General features: G+C 33.6%; 1 protein-coding gene across 1 annotated transcript in view; it reads left to right on the top strand.

Moving 5' to 3' along the window:
• Fs (Follistatin) overlaps nt 1-24,513 on the top strand; it is a 278,287-nt gene that overhangs the window by 91,959 nt on the left and 161,815 nt on the right. Inside the window, exon 2 of the mRNA XM_072539803.1 lies at nt 21,340-21,510. Within this exon, the coding sequence (XP_072395904.1) occupies nt 21,435-21,510 (76 nt within the window). The 5' untranslated portion in view covers nt 21,340-21,434. The remainder of the gene's footprint in view (nt 1-21,339; nt 21,511-24,513) is intronic.

The following is a 24,513-nucleotide window of genomic DNA, read 5'->3' as shown; positions in this document are numbered from 1 at the left end:
AGCAATCCGACAACTTAACTCAGTATGGTGGGATAGACACCTAAATATGAAGACAAAAACGCAGATTTATAAAACATTAGTGCGAAGTATTATGACATATGGGGCCGAAAATTGGATCATAAACAAGAAAAACAGCAGTAAGATAATAGCAACAGAGATGGAATGCCTGCGAAGATGCTGCAGAGTAACAAGAATGGATAGGAGAAGTAATGGTGAAATAAAGCAAAGAACATCAATAGAAATAGACATACTAACATATATAGAACAAAAAAGACTAAAGTGGTATGGACATGTAAGAAGAGCTAGCGACAGCAAATGGATAAAAAGAATAACCGAATGGAGCCCCATAGGAAGGAGGAAAAGAGGACGACCCCGAAAATCCTGGAGGAACGAAGTAGACGACGCCATGAGTAAGAGAGGACTAAACGATGGAGAATGGAACAACAGAGAGAGATGGAAACGGTTGAGCGAGGGAAGGCAGTGAATACTGTAGAATCCCTAAATATATATAGATATATATATATATATATATATATATATATATATATATATATATATATTAAATTGGTGTCTTTTGCGGCATGCAAAAGATCGCCAGTGTTATTTATGCCTGTCCAGTTCTTTATGTTCTGTAGCCACGACATTTGTTTGCGACCTACTCCCCTCTTGCCTTGAATCTATAAACACTATTTAAATTTAATTTCTCTTGAATTCTGGTCTTAAACAGAGAATACAAACGTTTACTAGCTTAAAAGAATTAAAATTTTAGTATTTACTTAGTAAAATTATTAGGACCACTCTGTAAGACATTAATTATTGAACTAATAACCAACAAACTACAATTTAAAATTATTTAATAACAAAAAAATCAAAATAAACATAAAATATAAATGTTCCTGTATGAATAATACTGTATAAGTAAATTTACTGAATATGTGTTAGCAATGCCATTAGAGGTTCTCCCTGTATAATATTTTGTTACAATGTAATAATTTACAACCGGCGGCTACATATTTGCATAAAATGTAGGTTTATTAAATCTGAATGGCAGGACGACTTGCTGCCTAAGATCGATTATTTAGTTTTTTTTTTTCGATGATAAACCGTACATTATACAAACTTGAGCCGTACGATAAATTACTATTCGGTTAACGAACGTTTAGCTGTTGTAGAATTATATTAATTAATGTTTTAAATATTATTTCGGGCGATTTTTTTAAAGAACATTCTTGTTAATATGTTTTGTTTTAATCCCATATAAGTAGATGACGGAATTGGACAAAAAATTCTTATATGTGTATATGTTCAACGAGATTCTGAAACATGCTTCTTTTCTTCTTCTTCTTCTTTTTCATCTTCTTCTGCTTTTTCTTCTATTTCTTCTACTTCTTATACTTACTTTTATTCTAGTTTATCCATCGTTGAATATCCCGTTACCTACCATATTCTCTCGTATGACTTTATGCACAATAAAACGAAATTGAACTTTTAAAAATAAAACGAAGATACAAGGCTGCTAAACAACAATACTATCACAATATATGTAAGAATTTGAAAGCTACAATTAAAGCAATAAAACGAGAGATCTATTTAGAAAAGCACGCTACATAACTTCTTCTTCTTGTAGTTTCTTCTCCTATCGGAGGTTGGCTATCATCACAGTTGGCTATCATCACCTCTCTTAATTTCAATAGTTTTTATATCGACATTTTTGGTTCTAACCTTTGCTTTTTGATTCCAGTACAGATGGGCAATAACCCGTATATCTCGACTATCCACATTCTTTTCTTTTTAACAGATTTACGAGTTTCTGATGTCGTACTCTATCAAAAGCCTTTTGATAATCTATAAAGCAGACATAGAGATCCTGGTTCATATCTAGTCGTCTTTGCGCGATAACGTTAAAAGCGAACAGAGCCTCTCTCGTTCCTAATCCTCCTCTGAATCCAAACTGGATGTCATCTATATTTTCTTCTATTTTTTTTTGTATAGTCTTTCATGTACTATTTTGTAAAATATCTTAAGTGTGTGGCTTATTAAGGAAATTGTTCTGTACTGGAAGCATTCTGTCGCATGTACTGTCTTTGGTAGTGTTACAAACATGGACAGAAACCAATCTTGGGGTATTACTCGTGTTGTATATACTTTGTTGAACAGATCTAAAAGTATATTCAGTGTTTCTTCGTCAATGCGTTTAATTAGCTCAGTGGGTATCTAATCTGGGTCTACTGATTTTGTGGTCTTTGCATTTCGACGATACTGTGATTCTAGCTGAAAACATCGACGATCTGCAGGAGCTAATCAATAGAGTTGACATGGAATGCACAAATTGGGGACTGTCGATAAATATCGATAAAACTAAATACATGGTGACCAGTAAAGTGGATATCGGCGCAACTCAACTGATATTAAACCAACAACCGCTGCAGAGAGTTCAGAGATTCAAATACCTTGGATGTTGGATTACCCAAAATCTGGATCCATCCTTCGAAATTCGATGTAGAATTAAACAGACAAGAAACTCATTTCAAAAATTCAAGCCTCTATTATCCAATAACTCATTAAATTTGGAAATCCGTGAAAAGTTTACAAGATGTTACGTGTGGTCTGTACTTTTGTATGGATGTGAAACTTGGACTTTAAACGCCGATATCATGAATAAAATCGAGGCGTTTGAGATGTGGTTGTATCGAAGGATACTAAAAATTCCATGGACTAGCAGAACTAGAAACGAAGAAGTTCTTCGAAGAATGGGACATCAAGGAACTTTATTAAATATTATTAAGAGGCGTAAACTAGAATATCTTGGACATATAATCAGAGGACCAAGATATGAGTTCCTTCGGCTAATTCTCAACGGTAAAATCGAAGGAAAGAAATGAATAGGACGGAAGAAACTCTCTTGGTTGAGGAATTCGCGGCAGTGGACAGGTTTGACAGCGGACCAATTGCTACACGTATCAATATAACAATATTATAAGCATGATAGTCGCCGACGTTCCGTAGGGATATGGCACTCTAAGAAGAAGAAGCATTTCTAATCGCCTGTTTTAATTAGCACATTATTATTGTCCTGTTTGTTCCTGTGGTTCTTCTTATATTATTCTATCATCGTCGAATAGTTTCATTATGTATTTTTGCCAAAATCTTAGTTTATCTTTGATATCTGCAATGAGTTTACCATTATCATCTTAGAGTATCCCATAGTGTCCTGGCTTTTTGGTATTTGTTAGTTCTTTTATTTTTTTATGCATATTAAAGCTGTCGTATTTTCTGTCATACTCTTCTATTTCTATGCCTCGATATTTTAACTACTTTTCTTTGGCCTTTTTAATCTCTATTTTAATTTTACTTTGTATTTCTTGATATTTTGGCTCATTTCTCCCTTTGACTTTTCTTCTCTCTTCCATTTATGCTAGAATTTCTTAAGTCATCCATTTTGTTTTTATTTGTTTTTTCAGTCTTTAAATTTTCTTCTGCAGCCTTTAGTAATGCCTTCTGGATATTGCTTTACTTTTTATTGACATCTTCTGATGTTAAGATTTTTTCTCCTACTTCTGTTAGATTTGAGTTGACTTGTTGGATCACTTTTTGATGTATTTCTCTTTTTCTTAATTTTGTATAATCAAACGTTGGTTTATTTTTAGGTATTACAATCTTTTTGAGTTTTACGTGCATTCTAGCTATCAGCGGTTTATGGTCTGAGCTGACATCTGCTCCGGGGTATGCTTTTACTGTTTTAATTGGGTTTTTGTATCTATTTTTGACTAATATATAGTCTATTTGATTTCTGACTATGCTGTCTTTGTTGTCTGCAGGAAATCTCTCTGTTGTCTGACAGAAAAGAAGAAGTACGTTTAACAAAATTATTCCTATGTGAGTTCTTATAGTTTCCCAGGTGTAACGACCATAATGATTTGAGTATATTTTCTACTACTACTACTTATAATGTTTATAATGTTCTCCGCCGTTTTCTGACTTCCAATCGCCACTTAGACCGGTTGTTCCGCCTACTACTACTACTTATAATGTTTATAATGTTCTCCGCCATTTTCTGACTTCCAATCGCCACTTAGACCGGTAGATCTTCTTCTACGGCCCTCTCTCTCTCAGTTCTTTATTTATTCCTTCGCTCCAACTTTTTCTCGGTCTACCTCGTTTTCTCTTTCCTTCTGGTTGCCACTTTAGTATTTTTTTTGGCATTCGTTGTTCGTCCATTCTTTGTATGTGCCCGAACCAGATAAGTTGTTGTGTTGTTAGGTCATCTGTGATTGTTCGTTTGATTCCCATTATTTCTCTAATGCGTTCGTTGGTAATCCTTTCTCTTCTAGATCTTCCTGCGGCTCTTCTCCAAAAATCCATTTCCGTCGCTTTCAGCGTTGACAGTGTTCTTTCTTTCAGTGGCCATACCTCACAGCTGTATAAAGTGATACTTTTTACTATAGTCTCTATATATATATATATATATATATATATATATATATATATATATATATATATATATATATATATATATATATATATATATCCTCTTTTTATTTTCTTTGCTGATGGATTGGTCCCATAAAATGGTGTTTAACATTGTGATGGCTTTTCTCCCTGACGTATTTCTCTCTCTTATGGCTTTGTCTAATGTTAAATCTTGTGAAATAGGGATACCTAGGTATTTGTAGTCACAGCAGTGCTTTATCGTAGTGTTATCGTCTAATATGAGATCTTTTTGTTCTGCTCCAATGCACAGGTATTCGGTTTTCTTTTTATTTACTTCTAGACCCCATATATCATACTCTTCAATTAATTTTCGTGAGATATAGTTTAAATCGCCATAATCTTGAGCCATTATTACTTGATCGTCTGCAAAGTTAAGCGTATATACCATAGTATTGGTGAGCGGTATCCCCATTGTCATGCAGTTTTGTTTCCATCTTTTTAAAGCACTTTCGAGGTATATTTTAAATAAAGTGGGAGACAAGCAACATCCTTGCTTTAATCCTATTGATGTTATAAATCCTGTTGTTATTTGTGTCCCCGCTTTTATCTTTGTTATTGGTTGGTTGTATAGCACTTTGACGGCTTTTATAAATTCTATATTATTATTTGTGCTTTCCATTGATTGCCACAGCTGCTTCAGTGGAACGCTGTCGTAGGCTTTCCGTAGGTCGACGAACAACATATGAATCTCTTGATTCCTTGCCATCTTTTTTTCTATTATCTGGGTTAAGGAGAAAATGTGGTCAATAGTGGATCGACCCGTACGAAATCCTGCTTGTTCTTGTGCTTCATCATCTAAGTATTCTCTCTCGATTCGGTTCTTTAACACCTTTCCATATATTGGACTCATAGATCCTTTTACAGCTATTCCTCGGTAATTTTCACAATTATTTTTATCACCCTTTTTATGTATAGTGCTGAGGTATGATATCTTCCATTCCGTAGGGATTTCGCTTGTGTTTATGCATTCTTGAAAAAGTTGTCGAAGATATTCGTACTTAAACAATTCTCCGGATATATCTCCTGGTCCGGGTGCTTTGTTCCTCTTCAGCTGTTTACATACATTTTTAATTTCCTCTGTTTTTAATCTTATTGGCGAGCCAACTATTGAAATTCTATCTTGGTTTTGATTTCTATGTTCCTGAAATTCGACTCTATTCTTTACCAAAAGTCCTTTGAAATACTCTTCCCAGTCTTCAGGTTTTATGCTCTGTATTACTTCTTTATTCTTTTATTTTGTCAATTTTTTTATCAGTTTTCAGCTTTCTGTGCGTCTGGTTCCTCCTAGATAAGTATTTATTCGTTGGCAGTTTCTTTCCCAAGACTCGTTCTTCTTCTTAGAGATTTTCCTTCGTACTTCTGCTTGTTTTTCCTTATATTTTATTTTGTCTTGTAATGATTTAGAACTTAAATATTGTTGGTATAGTTGTCTTTTACAACTTATTTTATTTCTTCCTCTATTTCGTTATCAGTGAGTATATTTTCAATTCACAGAAAAGTAGCTAAGGTGACATGCAAAATAAACTATACTATAAATATGTATAATTTTTTATTTAGTGTAAAAATTTCAACACCATACATAAATTAAAAGGTTGAGTACGGCGTGCATTATAATGTAAGCGCACGAGTACCTGACGGAGTCCTACAAATCTGCATTTGTTATTTCTTAAGAGTTATGGTCTGATGAGGTCGCACCGACCGACGCCTATGTCTGTTGTTTTGTTGGCTCGCGTACGGCGAGAAGAGAAAAAATAAAACGTGACACACTTGAGTTATGAACCAGAAACTTATGGGTAAGGTAACAGATAATTTTATCATTTTATTGGTACTTTTGCATTCCACATTGGCACAATCCTCGCGCATGGCTCTTTGGCGCCGATTTATTATAAGTATTTCACTCCGTTCTTCGTACCAAGTACCCAGTCACCACGCATGCAAAGTATATAATTCCTTCGTTCGAGTATTTTAAGTATACAACTGTGTCTCCTGTGGTTGCACATTCATATATTTAATAAGTTAAACTTTTCGAGATTTTATTATTACTTTACTCGTGAAAATTATTACAATGCTTATATACAATTACATATTGAACACGAAATAAAAAGGATGTTCATGATTATAATTATATACATATTCCGAATCCTGCAATAAATTTAATAGACCATCGAACTAACGATTTTTTTATAACATTTTGATACAGGTGGGGGAAAAGGGGGCTCCTTCAGACAGGGGGCAGCCTCAGACATTGATATTGTAGGTGGCCGCATTTGTTGGAATAGCACATGGCCGTGCCCTGTTACCACAGAGCATTATAAATTGTTTCAAAAAAACAGGAATATTTCCAGTTGACAGGCACATTTTCACCGACGATATGTTTGCTCCCAATTTGGTCAGTGAGAGACCTAATCTCCCACACGAAACTCTTCCTGATGAACATCTAACATGCCAACTAACTGCAAGTCTACCAACTACAAAAAAACAAATTAAGCAAACATATAAAAATAAGGAAAGCTAGTGCTATCGATAACAATAAATTCAAGAGTCTTAGAAATACTATTAAAAAGCAAATCAAAAATGAATTTATACAGCATCAAAATTATATTGAAGATAACATTTTGCATGACCCAAATAGTTTTTGGACATTCATAAGAAGTAGGAGACAAACCAGCGGTTTTCCTCACGAGATGTCTTTAAATGATCATCCATATACAGGCCCTCAGGATATTGCCATGGCTTTCTCTCATCATTTTAGCCCAATTTATCAGGTATTATTCACACATCAGGGTGGTTCACAGGGATATTTTAACTTTTCAGTTATTAGTGAAGTAGATGTGAAGGTTAGTATAAAAAAAAATTAAAGCCAAAAAAGGCCACTGGTAGTGATAATATCCCTGCCTATATCTTTAAAGGATGTTCTGATATATTTCAAAAGCCATTATCACATCTATTTAATCTATCTCTTAAAACTAACACCTTTCCAGACAAACTCAAAGAGGCTACCATTACTCCAGTTTTTAAATCAGGTAATAGAAACAATATAGAAGACTATCGTCCTATAAGTATCCTTAATTTGCTCCAGAACAACATGGCTTCTTGCCTGGGTTATCCACAACTAGTAATCTGTGCATTCTGTCTAATTTTGCTAGTGAGGCAATAAATAATAAACTCCAATTAGATTTAATAATGACTGACTGCTCAAAGGCCTTTGATATGGTTGACCATGGCATTCTTTTATCGAGATTGAATGAGTTTGGTTTTTCGCATGATGCTTGTACATTTATAAAATCGTATGTGGATTCAAGGTTTCAACGAGTCAAAATTGGTAGGTGTTTATCAGATAAATTTCAGGCTACATCTGGTGTCCAACAAGGGAGCAACTTAGGGCCTTTGTTTTTCTTAAGTTGTGGAATGGTTTAGGAACAACAATATGATCTTTAATATTAAGAAGTGTAGTCATATCTTTTACTCCCAAAATCGACTACATTCAAAATAATTATAGAATTGACAATTGTGTAGTATCTAGGAAAACCAAATGTAAAGATCTGGGAATATACTTACAGGCTAACATGAAATTTAATGAACACTATATAAATATTGTTAATAAGGCCTACAAAATATTGGGATTTGTAATAAGAAATTTTAAACACTTTAGTATAAACACAACCATTAGACTATATAACGCTTTAGTCAGACCAAACTTGGAATATGCATCAGTGGTATGGACTCCTGAAGCCAAAGTTCATATTAATCATATAGAAAAGGTACAAAAAAGATTTCTAAGATATTTATACCTTAAGAAATACAATGTGTATACTCACCTTACGCCATCAAAAGAGTTACTTTAAATATTTGGCTTGCAGTCATTAGAACAAAGAAGAAACATGCATTGTGTTGTGCAAAGACATGTGGTTTGATCAACTTTATTACGTTTCATGTGCCAAAGGTCAACCTAAGGGTAAACAGTAATGACCTATTTTCTTGTAGTCCATATAACTCTTGTGCAATAATAAACTATATGCAATATCAGTGTAATGAGTTAATAAAGATCTGTGATATAGACCTCTTTACCTGTAGTGTAAGGGATATTAAAAAATATTATGAATAGATACGTAATGGACTGAATTTTAAAATTTTATTAACTTTTGTCTTTTTTTTAATGTGTTTTACTTTCTGTGTTTTTATTTTGTACTTGTGTGTATATTGTAGTTTTTATGTGTATATTTTTATACCAAGTAATGAGCACTCTTACATGTAATTACTACCTAGGTGGTGTTTGTAAGTTTTAATAAATAAATAAATAAATAAACTTTAGAATCTGAAAAACCACCCTCATCTCCCCAAATTACAAGTGAAAACTTTCAGCAATCAATGGACACTCCATCAACATCAAGCTGCCAAAACTCTACGCCTATGCCCTCTCAACAGCCTGGCTGTTATTTAAGTCCTGAGGAGATACGAGGATATCCAAAATCGAAACTCAATACTAGCTCCAAGAAACCAAGAGAAAAGGGGAAAAGCAGAATAATAACTGATACCCTAGAAAAGCTTCTCCTGGCAGAAAAACAGATCAATAAAAAAAATCATCAACTCTAATGCTGAACGTACTGAATCTATGAAAAGAAAAGTACTTTTTGAAAATGAGAAGAATGAGAAGACACAACTGATGATGAAAATTGCAAATACTTTGAGGATACAGTATTAGAAGAACCACAGCAAAATTTTGACAGGAGTGAATTGAAAATTGAAGATTTTTTCTGGTTAAATTTGGGACTGTAAAACAAAAAGATATGTACTATGTTGGGAGAATAATTGGTAAAAGTGATGATGAGGATGTTGAAATTTTGTCTCCTTTTTCATGTATAGGGCATATCCTTGTCCTGGCCCATTCTCCTGGCATTCTTTGTGTTTCCCATATACTTTTTATTAGACTATGTATCTCCTTGTGTAGTCTTTTTCCTCCTGCCTTTATCATTTCCGCCTGTTATTCCTGGGCTTTTATTGTTTTTAGTCCTCTTATTGCATTTTCTATTTCTTCCCTCGTAGGTGTTTCTATTAATATATGACCTACTTCAATTTCCTGGATTGTTCCCCTTTCTTCGTTGTTTTTGTTTAGAAGTTGTGTAAAGTAAGTTTGCCAATTTCTCATTATTACCTCAGGTTCATTTATTAATATTTCTTAGTCATTTTTCAGACCATAAATTCAGACCATAATCCATTAGTAGGCGTAATGCAGATAAAATTGAAGAAGATCCAAAAACAAACAAATATACCACGCTTTGATGTCTCAAAGATAAAAGAAGAACCTATACGTCAGAGCTTAAAACAAGAAATAAATGATAACTTAAAGAAAATCAAACAAGACGTGATAAAAACAACAGATGTTAATGACAAATGGAACATGGTACAGGAAACTTTAATAAAGGCAGGAGAAAAGCTACTGCAGACAAAAATAAGAAAAAAACAGAGATGGATGACTTCAGAAATCTTAGATCTAATGGAGGAAAGAAGGAAACATAAAGGCAGGAGTAAAGCAAAATACAAGGAACTACAGAGATTGATAGGAAAGAAAATAAAAGAGGCCAAATCCACCTGGCTTGCTAATCAATGCAGTGAAATAGAGGCATATGCTAAACAGTATGATAGCTTTAACATGCATAAGAAAATAAAGGAAATGACAAATACACTGAGAAAAAAGAAAGATGCCCTTCTGAATGTCGCAAATGGAAAAATCATTATAGAAATTAAAAAAATGGAAGACATACATAACAGATCTGTTTGAGGATAATCGACAAGAACCGGAAGAAATCGACAGCGAAACGGGGCCAGAGATCATAATAGAGGAAATCGAACAAGCAATACGAAACGCAAAAATCTGTAGGTCCAGACGAAATACCTGCGGAACTACTGAAATGTCTAGACGATGAAACTCTACCTGTACTTCTGGACCTATTTAATGAAGTATATAAAACTGGAAAAATCCCACAGGAATGGTTGGTGTCCACCTTTGTAGCAATACCAAAAACAGTATATGCCAAAGATTGTTCAGACTATAGGACAATATCACTAATAAGCCATACCCTCAAATTATTTCTAAAGGTGATTCATGGAAGATTATATAGAAAACTAGAAGATGATATGGATGATACTCAGTTTGGGTTCCGCAAGGGACTGGGAACGAGAGAGGCATTGTTTGCTTTTAATGTCCTCTCTCAAAGATGCTTAGATATGAACCTAGATATTTATTCCTGTTTCATTGACTTCGAGAAGGCATTCGACAGGACAACGCGCCAAAAAATGACATTAAGGTTATAATGGGTGATATGAATGCCAAAATAGGCAAGGAACCGCAGTTCTATGGCACAACAGGAAAACACTCACTGCACAATGAAACAAGCGAGAATGGGGAGTTTTTGATAAATTTTGCCACCAGTAAAAACATGGTTATAAGCTCCACATGCTTCCCACATAAAGACATACACAAAATGACGTGGATCTCACCAGATGGAACCACAACCAATCAAATTGACCATGTGATGATAGACAAAAGGGCAGCCAGTAGTATCTCTGATGTGAGAACACGACGAGGAGCATGCTGTGGATCAGACCATCTTTTACTGCAAACCAAATTTAGGTGCAGAGTTAACAGAGAAAGAAACGAAAGACAACAAAGAACAAACAAACTAGACCTGGAAAAACTGAAGACTCAGGAATGTAGAGAGAAGTTCGAGCAAGAAGTCACAAATGAGCTAAGGACACAAGAACTGCACTCCATAGAGAGCAAATGGAATAATATCAAAACAGCAGTGCTGACAGCAGCAGCGTCCACCGTGGGAAACAAGAAAAAGAAGGGAAGAGGAACATGGTTTGATGACGAGTGCAGGCAAGCGATAGAAGAAAGAAACGAAGCGCACAAAATGTACATAACAAGAAGAACACGGGAAAGACGAACATCATTTGAAGTCGCAAGACGGAAAGCAGACAAGATATGCAGAAACAAAAAGAGAGCTTATGAAAATGGACAAATAGAAGAAATGGAACAAAATTTCAAAAAAAACGAAACTAGAGGAGCTTACGAATACCTAAAAAAGATAAAAAGTGGATATAAACCTCAAACAAGCCTATGCAAAGATGAAAGTGGGCAAATAATCAGTGACCAACAGAAAGTCACAGAAACCTGGAAGCATTATTTTCAGACCCTACTTGGAACACAAGTAGATATGGAAGATGAAATGGGTACGAATGGGTAGAAATATATGCCGATGGAGCAGAGGATGGAGAAATACGAAAAAGGATAACGCAGGCAAACAAAGCTTATTTTGCCCTCTCCCATATATTTCGGTCTAAAAGTGTCCACCGAAATACAAAGATGAGAATCTATAAAACTTTAATTCGGCCAATAGCATGTTATGGCAGCGAAGCATGGGTCCTGAAAGAAACATCCAAAAACAAACTCGACACATTCGAAAGAAAAGTACTGAGGAGAATACTAGGACCTGTGAGGGAAAACGGAATCTTCAGAATTCGATATAACAACGAGCTCTATCAACTGTATAAGGAAACACCCCTGTCAGACTTCATTAGAATACAAAGATTGCAATGGGCCGGACATGTGATACGAATGGGAGAGGATAGGCTACCAAAACGAGCACTGAACGCCAGAATGCAGGGAAAGAGACCAGTTGGAAAGCCAAGAAAGCGCTGGGAAGACACAGTAAGCAGCGACGCACAAGCACTTTTAGGAGTCCGTGTATGGAGAAGAGCAGCCACAGACAGACAAGGGTGGAGGCAAAAAATAAAGGAGGCCAAGGCTCATTTTGGGCTGTAGTGCCGTAGAAGAAGAAGAATTCGACAGGGTCCGACATGAAAAACTAATAGAAGTACTGAGAAACAAAGATATAGACAGACGAGACTTACGAATCATTATCAATCTGTATTGAAATCAAAAGGCCAATATAAAGATAGAAGAACAAATGTCCGAAAATATAGATATAAAGAGAGGAGTAAGACAGGGCTGTGTTCTGTCACCATTACTGTTTAACGTGTACAGTGAAGCCATATTCCAGGAAGCGATAGCGGATCTGGGTGATAGAATCTCTGTAAATGGAAGAATAGTAAATAACATAAGATTCGCTGATGACACCGTTATAATGGCAGACACCCTGGAATCGCTACAAGAATTGGTAAATAGAATTAACGACTATTGCATTAGATACGAACTAAAAATAAATAAGAGAAAAACTAAATTTATGATTGTCTCAAAAACGCAACATAGAAATGAAAGATTAATTATAGAGCAAACCCAAATAGAAAAAGTAGAGACATATAAATATCTGGGAACCTGGGTTGATGACAAAAATGACCAAAGCAGAGAAATCAAAGTCCGAATTGAAACTGCAAGGCAAGCATTTGTGAAAATGAAGACAATGCTTACCAACAGAGACCTTCAGTTGCATCTCAGATTGAGGGCTCTAAGATGTTACATATTTTCTATCTTACTATACGGAATGGAAGCTTGGACATTGAAAAAACAACACATAAAAAAAATAGAAGCGTTCGAAATGTGGTGTTACAGAAGAATATTAAAAATTCAGTGGGTTCAAAGGATTACCAATGCTGAGGTACTACGACGTCTAAATAAGGAGTTAGAAATTATGAACAGCATAAAAAGAAGAAAACTAGAATGTTTGGGTCACATAACCAGAGGAGAAAAATATGAGCTGCTGAGAAGAAGACACCTGGCAAGAAGCATCTCCTGGCTGAAGAACCTTAGAGAATGGTTTAACTGTAGTTCACTACAACTTTTCAGAGCAGCAGCCAACAAAGTGACCATAGCCGTTATGATATCCAACCTCCGATAGGAGATGGAACTTTAAGAAGAAGAAGTCATTTTTCATATATGGGTTGTGTTTCTGATATCCCCTTTCCATTTTTCTTGTTTTCTGGTAAAAGGATCCTATTCCCTTTTTTTTGGTATTTTTCCTCTATCACTTTGAGTTTTTCCTAGTTGTATTTTCTTTTTTTATTTCTGCATGTTCTCTTCATAATTCTCCTCAATTCTCTATATTCTTGTTTGCCAATGTAACTATTATTTTTTAAGTTTTTTATTCTTATTTTTCTAATTTTTTCTGCTATTTTTTGGAATTCCTCATCATACCATTCTTTTGTTTTTTGTTTTCTAGTACTTTTAATTAATGTTTCTTTACTGGTGTTCTCTGCTGGATATTCGTTGTTCGTACCTCTTCTGTGTCGTATTATCTTTTAGTATTGCTGTGTTAAATTGTTTTTTGATTTCTTTGTCCCTTTGATTGTCTTTCTTTATATTAGCATTCATTTTATAACCTGCTCTTACCAAAAAGTGATCTGAGTCACATTTCGTTCCTCTCATGCTTTTTATATTTATTATATTATGGGCGTGCTTCTTCTCTATTAATATGTGGTCTATTTGATTTATTGTCCTTTTATCCGGGGAAATCCACGTTCCTTTATGTATATCTTTTCTGCGTTGGGGTGTGCTTTTTATTACCATTTGTCTTTCTGTTGCAAAAACCATAATTCTTTGACCGTTATCATTTGATACATCGTGTTTACTGTATTTTCCTGTTATATTTTCATATATATATATATATCCCCTTTTCTCACTTTAGCATTGCAGTCTCTTATTACTATTTTGATATCAAATGCTGGTAGTCTGTCATATTCTCTCTCTAGTTGCCCATACTATGCATTTTTGTCTTCTTCGGTGGCGTCTTCTATTGGTGCATGTACATTTATTCTGATAAACTGATTGTGCACATTCTATCTCATATCGGCTTGAAATTCATTACTCTGATTTTCCATCTTTTCTGTATGATAAAGCCTGTTTCTAGCCATCTGTTACTCTCTGCACTTTTAAAAAATACTATATCATCTATTTCTACTATTTCTGTGTCTAATTGTTTTGTTTCTTATAAAGCTAATATATCTACTTCATATTTCTTTCTTTCTCTTATTAATTCTTTAAGTTTTCCCGTTTCATAAGTGCCTCTTACGTTCCATGTACCCAAATTAGTTTTAATTTTCTTTTTTTTAATCCCAATCGTCTCCTTGTCCATTGTCGTTATTGCTACCGTTTTATTTACGTCATTTAGTTTTATTGGTTTCTATCCACAAGGAATCTACGTTCCTGTATTTGGCTGTATACCATATATTAAAAAATTAATTAAAATCCTTTGTAAAAGGTATATATTTAAAAACCCAAACGGGCTGTGTTAGACAAACGTTTTCGGAATACATCATTCCATCATCGGTGTCTAGGAGTACATGAATGTAGCCACTAAATATATGGGTAAAAACCCGTTAACAAATAATTAGTTACATTTGTTCGACATTATATCTTATAAATACTTATGATGTTAAAGTTACCGTTGGATTAGGTAACATGGCGACATATGACTCCAAGTTGAAGTTGCAAGTCCTGAGACGGTGTGTCTACGAGGACTTTATAAAGTCCTTGTAGACACACCGACACAGATACCTGTATCAACCAGCTTTTTATTTGCTAACTTCTCTGGTCTATAATAAAAATAAAACTGTTTTAATAGCCGTGACCTTAAAAAATAAAACAAAAATGATGAGCCGCTTAATACTGGTACACTTAATAAGATTGTAAACATGGAGATTTATAAAGTATTAGTCTGCCCGCATTTCGATGAGAATATGAAATTTATTTCTAATTCAATTAAGCAGCGAATAAAATAATTGTACCAGGAGCAGTTGGCTGCAAGGCAATTATTATCAAAGCAAAACTTATCGACGTTTTTACTGGTGAGTACTCGTCTTTTAAGAATGTATCTCATATAATATGGCTTAATCTCAAAAAAGAATTTAGTCTTTCAAAATTAGTTTTGCATTTAGTTAATCAATCCAGTGGATCTAAAACACCAGCCAGAATACCATATATATATATATATATATATATATATATATATATATATATATATATATATATATATATATATATATATATATATATATATATATATTGTTATGGATCAGTTTATCGATCAGAAATAGAATAGAGTTTTTTTTATTATTTTAACATACCGCGGGCATATAAGTTAAAATACAACCCTGTACTTATTTGTAATAGTTAGAATAAGAGAAAACATTGTTCCGTGACGGGACCCTAACGAGTTTTTCCGTGAAAGACTGAGTGAATAGTGAACTGACAATGGAACCCGTATAATTATAGATTTAGGGATAAACTTGTAATTGTATTTTGCGGTGGGCATTTTTCGAAAGTAAATAAGAATTAGATTTAGATATGAGATAACAAGAATTTGGAAACTTATTTCTATTGAAAAAGGCAAAATTGTTAATGGTTTCTGAAAAGTAATTTGAGTGAAAGTAGTTTATTTGTTTTAAATATCATGTTGGAAATTTTCTAAATTGAAAATAAGTGGGAAAGATGAATGCTTATGATTGGTTAAAAAGGAATAGTGGAAATGAGAGAGTTGAGAAGGTTGTCTGGGAGAGATTGAAAAAATTTATTATGTTTGAGAAAGAAAGGAGAATTTGTGAATAAAGAGTACCGTTCAAAAGAGGCTTGGGCTTGTGTTTTCGGAGGAGTAGTTTGCTGGTATGCGGTTTGGATCGATGCTGAGAACGGGAAAGATTTGATGGTAGCCGGACATAATCAATCAAGGAAGGAACTGTGGTTTGATCGAGAGGAGACATCATTGGTGTAAAAAAATAAAGGTCAGTCAAATAATTTAAATGAAAGAAAATTTTAAGATATTCTAAAGATAAAATGAAATATAAGCATACGAACTAAGATTCCAAGTTTCAAAGAGTTATTTTTTTTGTAAATAAATTATATTTTTATATGATCATTTTTTTTAGTAGATATTATTATAAAACAGATCAATAGATAGTTTGTAATTAAAATTAAATTTAGAGTATAGGAGTTTGTTGGGAAAGATAATTGCCCACAAAAGTTATTTATTAATATTCATCGTATTGCTTATTGAAAATAAATAATAATTTGTGTGCATATTTATGTTGTTTTAATGTTAGTTCCGTTTCCTGTTCTATCCCGATTATGAGCAACTAGGAGATACTGCACCCACTAGAAGAGATATATAAAGTAAACTGATTAACTGAAGTAAAATTAAAAAGGCACCCTGAGAATTGTTAATAGTAATTGATTTGTATGACTCTGCATAAATTTGTGAATTAATTAATTAAATAATTGGATTAATTAAATTATAGTTAATTAATAATATCACAACAATATATATATATATATATATATATATATATATATATATATATATATATATATATATATATATATATATATATATATATATATATATATATATATATATATACATATAAGATGTTCGGAAAGATTTCCGTGGTTAGTACAATTAAACCTAGAGCTAAGATTAATACTATTATAAAAATTAATATTAAACTCACCAGTCTTCCGGGTTGAACCGCGTCGATATCCATTGGGCCAAGCTTTCGACCTCCTCTTCTTCTTCTACGGCACTACAGCCCAAAATGAGCCTTGGCCTCCTTTATTTTTTGCCTCCACCCTTGTCTGTCTGTGGCTGCTCTTCTCCATACACGGACTCCTAAAAGTGCTTGTGCGTCGCTGCTTACTGTGTCTTCCCAGCGCTTTCTTGGCTTTCCAACTGGTCTCTTTCCCTGCATTCTGGCGTTCAGTGCTCGTTTTGGTAGCCTATCCTCTCCCATTCGTATCACATGTCCGGCCCATTGCAATCTTTGTATTCTAATGAAGTCTGACAGGGGTGTTTCCTTATACAGTTGATAGAGCTCGTTGTTATATCGAATTCTGAAGATTCCGTTTTCCCTCACAGGTCCTAGTATTCTCCTCAGTACTTTTCTTTCGAATGTGTCGAGTTTGTTTTTGGATGTTTCTTTCAGGACCCATGCTTCGCTGCCATAACATGCTATTGGCCGAATTAAAGTTTTATAGATTCTCATCTTTGTATTTCGGTGGACACTTTTAGACCGAAATATATGGGAGAGGGCAAAATAAGCTTTGTTTGCCTGCGTTATCCTTTTTCGTATTTCTCCATCCTCTGCTCCATCGGCATATATTTCTACTCCCAGGTATGTAAACTTTCCAACCGTTTCAATGTCATCTTCATGCATAATGTTTTGTGGGATTATATTTCTTCTCGTCTGTACCATTATTTTTGTTTTTTCTGTGTTAATTTCCAGACCTAGCCTTTTCGTTTGTGTTTTTAACTCTGCGTATGCTTCCTGTGCTCCTGTTGATGTTCTACTCATAATATTAATATCATCGGCGTAGGCAGCCAGTTGAACCGTTTTATTGGTCAGTTTCGACCTCCTCTCTGATGTCTTATTCAGGGCTCAATCTCCCGAGGTCTCAGTCTTCCGAGACCCCAGACACTACTACACTCACTAGTCACTTAACTCCTGTGAAGTGACTAGTGATATATATATATATATATATATATATATATATATATATATATATATATATATATATATATATATATATATATATATATATATATATATATATATATATCTATATATATATATATATATATATATATATATATATTATATATTATATATATATATATATATATATATATATATATATATATATATATATATATATATCGACGCCAAGTACATCTGTCAATATGATAAATTGTAATCAGACTTTCGGTAAATACCTAAATACTTGATTGATCGTAACAAAATCTAATTTTTTTATCTTTACTTTAAAATATGACCTAGCCTTTTCGTTTGTGTTTTTAACTCTGCGTATGCTTCCTGTGCTCCTGTTGATGTTCTACTCATAATATTAATATCATCGGCGTAGGCAGCCAGTTGAACCGTTTTATTGGTCAGTTTCGACCTCCTCTCTGATGTCTTATTCAGGGCTCAATCTCCCGAGGTCTCAGTCTCCCGAGACCCCAGACACTACTACACTCACTAGTCACTTAACTCCTGTGAAGTGACTAGTGATATATATATATATATATATATATATATATATATATATATATATATATATATATATATATCTATATATATATATATATATATATATATATATATATATATATATATATATATTATATATATATATATATATATATATATATATATATATAATATATATATATATATATATATATATATATATATATATATATATATATATATATATATATATATATATATATATATATCGACGCCAAGTACATCTGTCAATATGATAAATTGTAATCAGACTTTCGGTAAATACCTAAATACTTGATTGATCGTAACAAAATCTAATTTTTTTATCTTTACTTTAAAATATGACCTAGCCTTTTCGTTTGTGTTTTTAACTCTGCGTATGCTTCCTGTGCTCCTGTTGATGTTCTACTCATAATATTAATATCATCGGCGTAGGCAGCCAGTTGAACCGTTTTATTGGTCAGTTTCGACCTCCTCTCTGATGTCTTATTCAGGGCTCAATCTCCCGAGGTCTCAGTCTCCCGAGACCCCAGACACTACTACACTCACTAGTCACTTAACTCCTGTGAAGTGACTAGTGATATATATATATATATATATATATATATATATATATATATATATATATATATATATATATATATATATATATATATATGAAAGTAAAAGATTGCATTTCATTTCAATCGGAACTCCACCATTGCTCTACACGTGTTTCGAGTTATTCAACTCATCATCAGGAGCACTTGTGGAAGTTCAACTGAAATGAAATGCAGTCTAGTATTTGGTTATTATAACCAAAATAACAAGCCAGGTACGCTAGCAGCGACATCTATACGAAGTAACAAGAAGTCCAGAGACCTCTCTCTGATAGTAAATTAGGTGAACCGCAAATTCAAAGCCTCTTACTAGAGACTTTTAACGACGCTAGAAGTACATTTTTACTTCAACATGCATCTACGATTCACCTTTGAAAATTACTATCTTTTTCGCTCTTTACGTAGAGAAAGACGTTTTGTGAAAGTAAAAGATTGCATTTCATTTCAATCGGAACTCCACCATTGCTCTACACGTGTTTCGAGTTATTCAACTCATCATCAGGAGCACTTGTGGAAGTTCAACTGAAATGAAATGCAGTCTAGTATTTGGTTATTATAACCAAAATAACAAGCCAGGTACGCTAGCAGCGACATCTATACGAAGTAACAAGAAGTCCAGAGACCTCTCTCTGATAGTAAATTAGGTGAACCGCAAATTCAAAGCCTCTTACTAGAGACTTTTAACGACGCTAGAAGTACATTTTTACTTCAACATGCATCTACGATTCACCTTTGAAAATTACTATCTTTTTCGCTCTTTACGTAGAGAAAGACGTTTTTCTCTACGTAAAGAGCGAAAAAGATAGTAATTTTCAAAGGTGAATCGTAGATGCATGTTGAAGTAAAAATGTACTTCTAGCGTCGTTAAAAGTCTCTAGTAAGAGGCTTTGAATTTGCGGTTCACCTAATTTACTATCAGAGAGAGGTCTCTGGACTTCTTGTTACTTCATATATATATATATATATATATATATATATATATATATATATATATATATATATATATATATCTATATATATATATATATTATATATATATATATATATATATATATATCTATATATATATATATATTATATATATATATATATATATATATATATATATATATATATATATATATATATATATATATATATATATATATCGACGCCAAGTACATCTGTCAATATGATAAATTGTAATCAGACTTTCGGTAAATACCTAAATACTTGATTGATCGTAACAAAATCTAATTTTTTTATCTTTACTTTAAAATATGTAAACGACCAGTTTCCGGGTCTACATCATCATTTCCATTCATCAATAGGTTCTCGATAAAAGATTACTTAACCACTAAAAAAGGGAGGAAATAACACAGTAGTTATTATAGGTTCTTCTTCGTCAACCTTTTTCCATCCACTTTTGAATATAGTTGTTTCTCAATTCCTTCCATCTTTCTCTTTCTTGTACCAATCTAATCCATTGCTTTGCCTGCCACTGCTCTGTCGTTCTCCGTGGTCTTCATTCTAAGATTCTCCGTGTCCACCTGTTATCATTATATCTGGCTATGTGAGCGGCCCAGCACCATTTCATTTTTGTAATTTCTTCTACGATATCCCTGATCTTCGTTCTTCCATTTCATTGCCCTCTGCGTTGTTTCTAGTTTTTTTAACAGATTTCAAAACGTTAAAAAAGTAATTCGAATTAACAAAGAATGTATTAATAACATCAGATACGCAGACGACACGGTGGTGTTCGCTGATAGTTCCCCTGGCTAAAGTCCACCAGGAGTTAATAAATGGAATCACAGAAGTAAGTCAGAGATATGGACTTTTACTAATCATTCAGAAAACAAAATTTATGATGATCTCTAAGAAGGAAGAGCAATTTGAACTAATCAGTGTGAAACGGTCAATCAATAAAAAAGGGGGAAAGCTACACCTACTTTGGTACGTCAATGAAAATTGGGACCATTCTCTAGAAATCAAATGTAGGATAGAGAAAGAAAGATCTACATTTTAAAAAATAGCCGAGCTATTTATATGTCATGATTAATCAATACCCATAAAAATTAGGGTATTATTACATTATTTGAAATATGTAGTTTTTTTATTGACAATAAATTTTGGTAGATGCATTAGTTACCTTGCACCTATAGCCATCGTGAATGTACATATTTATAAATAATATCTCTATATATAGGCATCTATATACGTACAAAAACTAATAAAAGCACGCTTTCTCTTGTTTCAGATTGAATGGTTCGGAAAAAAGTAGCATGTGAATTTGAAGGGCCCTAAGGGCCCCCGGGCCCGTGGCAAATTTATAATAAGACTGTCTCAATCGAAATGAATGCTGCACTTGCCGTTAGACTTCGATTGCTGTTCATTGCCCATCTCATTTACTTATTTCATTTTTGTTTAGGTAAGTACTTTTATTGAATAATTATTATTAAAACAACATTCCCGTTTACTACTCGTACTTATGAATTTGTATTTGAAATTAAATAATACAATTTAAATCTAATCAGAACTTATTTTTATACAAATAGAGAACATGGCAATTTAGGCGAATATCAAACAACAATAAATAATAATGTATTTTCCTTGTGTAAAACTGGTTGCGTTTCGACAAATCACAAACAAGCTGACAGATGACATAATTAAATGATACTCTTTTATTTTTTAAACAATCCATACAATCCATAAAAATAAAGAGCTCCCATTGAATATGTCTCTTCTGATTAAAATAACGTCGATAAGAGACTGCTGCTACCAGCCACAACTTCTAGTAAATAAAATGGCTTCAATGGTAAATGTGAGAACAGATAGTTATCTCTAGACGTGAATACGGGTTCAGAAGAGTACTAGATGCATTAATTTACATTTTCTAATTACAAATTACGTAATCGTGATAGAGTATAACTGTACCAGAGCCGATTTAGGTCTAGCTACAAGTACTATTCGAGTATCCTTCGCTGATCTTATATCACGGGAGATATTTGCTTCTCAGATAAAAATAAATATCTTAGATTCTAAAAGAAATTGGGAGATAAATTAAATACAAAATCATTTATTTAAATAAGTGTTTACCACAAACGAAGTAAACATAAATCGTGTAAAAGACTAAAATACTTAAATATGTAGTTAAAAAATTCTTGGAACACTTTTGATCACCCCAAGTGGAGACACAATGCAAAAAATAACTAAAAAATTGCTATAAATAACAAAAGAAAACTGCAAAATCAAAGAAGTTAAATATTTTGTATCTGTAAGTTTGTTTATGCAAATTTTTGTTGTATTTGACCATCCCTCAGTGAAAATAAAAGGAATTCTTGGAACGTAATTGCATTAGTTAAAGCAATCGGCTCGACAGGTTCGTTAGAGCTATTATTATGTAATTTGTAGGATCATTACAAGTTATATAGTCTCATTTCTTTTACCGAATTTTCGGGTGTAACATGTTTGTGTATCGCTTGTATATTATAAGATCGTATTTATCTTTGGAAATAAGAGTATTGTTGTAAGGATAAATTCCTGCCCTTCTAAAACCACTTCGTATTATCTCAGATTCAACAAGATCATAATTGTTGCGTTAATAGTGAAAATGTTTTTGTCTTTATGTTTTTACCACTATGAATAACCGCCACTAAGGGAAAAGAGCTTTTGTTAGCTATCAAAGGACATAAGTGTAAAGCACTTTCAACTGGTAGACCAACCTACTGGTCTACAGATAGAAACAAGATCCCTGATCTAATAGACTTCTATATTATTAAGAATATTTCAGCTAATTTTCTTGACATTGACGATTGTTGGGACTTAAATTCTGATCATCCGCCCATAGTACTAACCATGAGTGACAAGATTATTAAAAAACAAAATAACCCTACACTAACAAACAAATTGACAGATTGGACAGATTAGATAAAGAAGCAGATTTGTTGGTGAACAATATCCAGCAAGCAGCATGGGAAAACACTTCTACACTGAAACCTAGGTTAAAAGGAAACAATTATCCAAAGGAAGTAAGAAACATGATAATTGAAAAACGAAAGATGAGAAGAATTTGACAACAAACAGGTCTCCTCAAGGTCCCCTTATAGGAACTCTCACTGGGTGAAATATCGTGAACTGAAAATGTACTTGGAGTCGAAGCTCCCTCTATCTGTATTTAAGTTTTCAGTATGCAGTTCCTCGTTTAACTGTTGGAAGTGGGAGTCTTCTAAATTGTTGGAGTAGAACACATTTTGATAGAAATGATTACTTTCTTGATTTTCACACAAGGCAAGACTACCAACTTGTTGGCTTGTACTAACAGGAGAAGTAATATTTTCATTTGTCTCTGGAATGTAGAATCTTACATCTGGTAACAGTACACTGTGGTTCGATGCCGTCGTTTCATGAATTAAATTTACACAGTGTTCGTCGTGGCTCAGATTTTTAGATTGTGATCCTGTGGGCTCTGAATCTTCAGAAATAATAACACTAGTAGTAGACTGACTTGTGCAGGCATAAGGAATGTTTTCAAGCAAGTAAGCAAGCAATTTAATTAAACCCAGCCTGTGAGAAATGTTCACCTCTAAGAATTACGTTCGGGTGTAACAATTCATTGGAGCGAGGTGTATTAACTCGAGTAAAAACAGGAGTCACTCCACCGCGCTCCAATGCTCCAGACCATCCCTTTCCCCCCTATAGCAGTCTGATGCGCGATAGGGGCACAACTGTCAGCCAAATGCTCTTCATGTGGAGATCCTGGGTAATAGAACCCCAACATGGTTTCCTAACTGAATTCAAAACTTAGGACAGCGCATTGTCGCTATATTCCTGTTATCTTAATGTGGCTTATCCGCGAACTAAAATTGCTTACTTGGGCCTCAAGTCTTCGCTTTAGGTGCTCAAGGGGTTGGGCCCTACATGCCCGAGTTTTTAGTGGTTTTTGTTAATATTTTTTTTTGTGGCTTGCGCCGGTTTTTGTTAGTAGTTTTTTGATTTTTTTGGTGGCCGAAGCCGTTTTTTGTTGTTTTTTGGATTTTTTTTGTGGGATGCCTGAAACATAAAATCAATATTAGTGCATATTAATATAATAAATGATCTACTTAAAATTAACTGGGTCCACGCTCTACGTTGCGATTGTCCATGAGGGTTATGAGCTACGAACTATCTTCATTGTGCGTTGTTGTTGTTTTTTGAAGTGTTTTCTCTCTGGTGTTTTGTTTTCTCTCTGGTGTGATTGTTGATTTTCTCTCTAGTATTATAATTTTATTCTACTATTTGTTGTTTGGGTCTTTTATGCTTCCATCTGTGGAAAGTGTCGTACCTCAATATCTCTCGCAATATGTGGCTGGAGTGGTTCTCTATCTCCGCGAACTTTGTCCTAGCTTTTTCTTTCATTGTGTCAGTCACTCTGATTTATTGTAGTTCTCTAAAG

The sequence above is a fragment of the Diabrotica undecimpunctata genome, chromosome 8 (assembly GCF_040954645.1).
Source record: "Diabrotica undecimpunctata isolate CICGRU chromosome 8, icDiaUnde3, whole genome shotgun sequence".
NCBI classification, from domain to species: Eukaryota; Metazoa; Arthropoda; class Insecta; order Coleoptera; family Chrysomelidae; genus Diabrotica; species Diabrotica undecimpunctata.
This window is presented reverse-complemented; position numbering and strand designations above follow the sequence as displayed.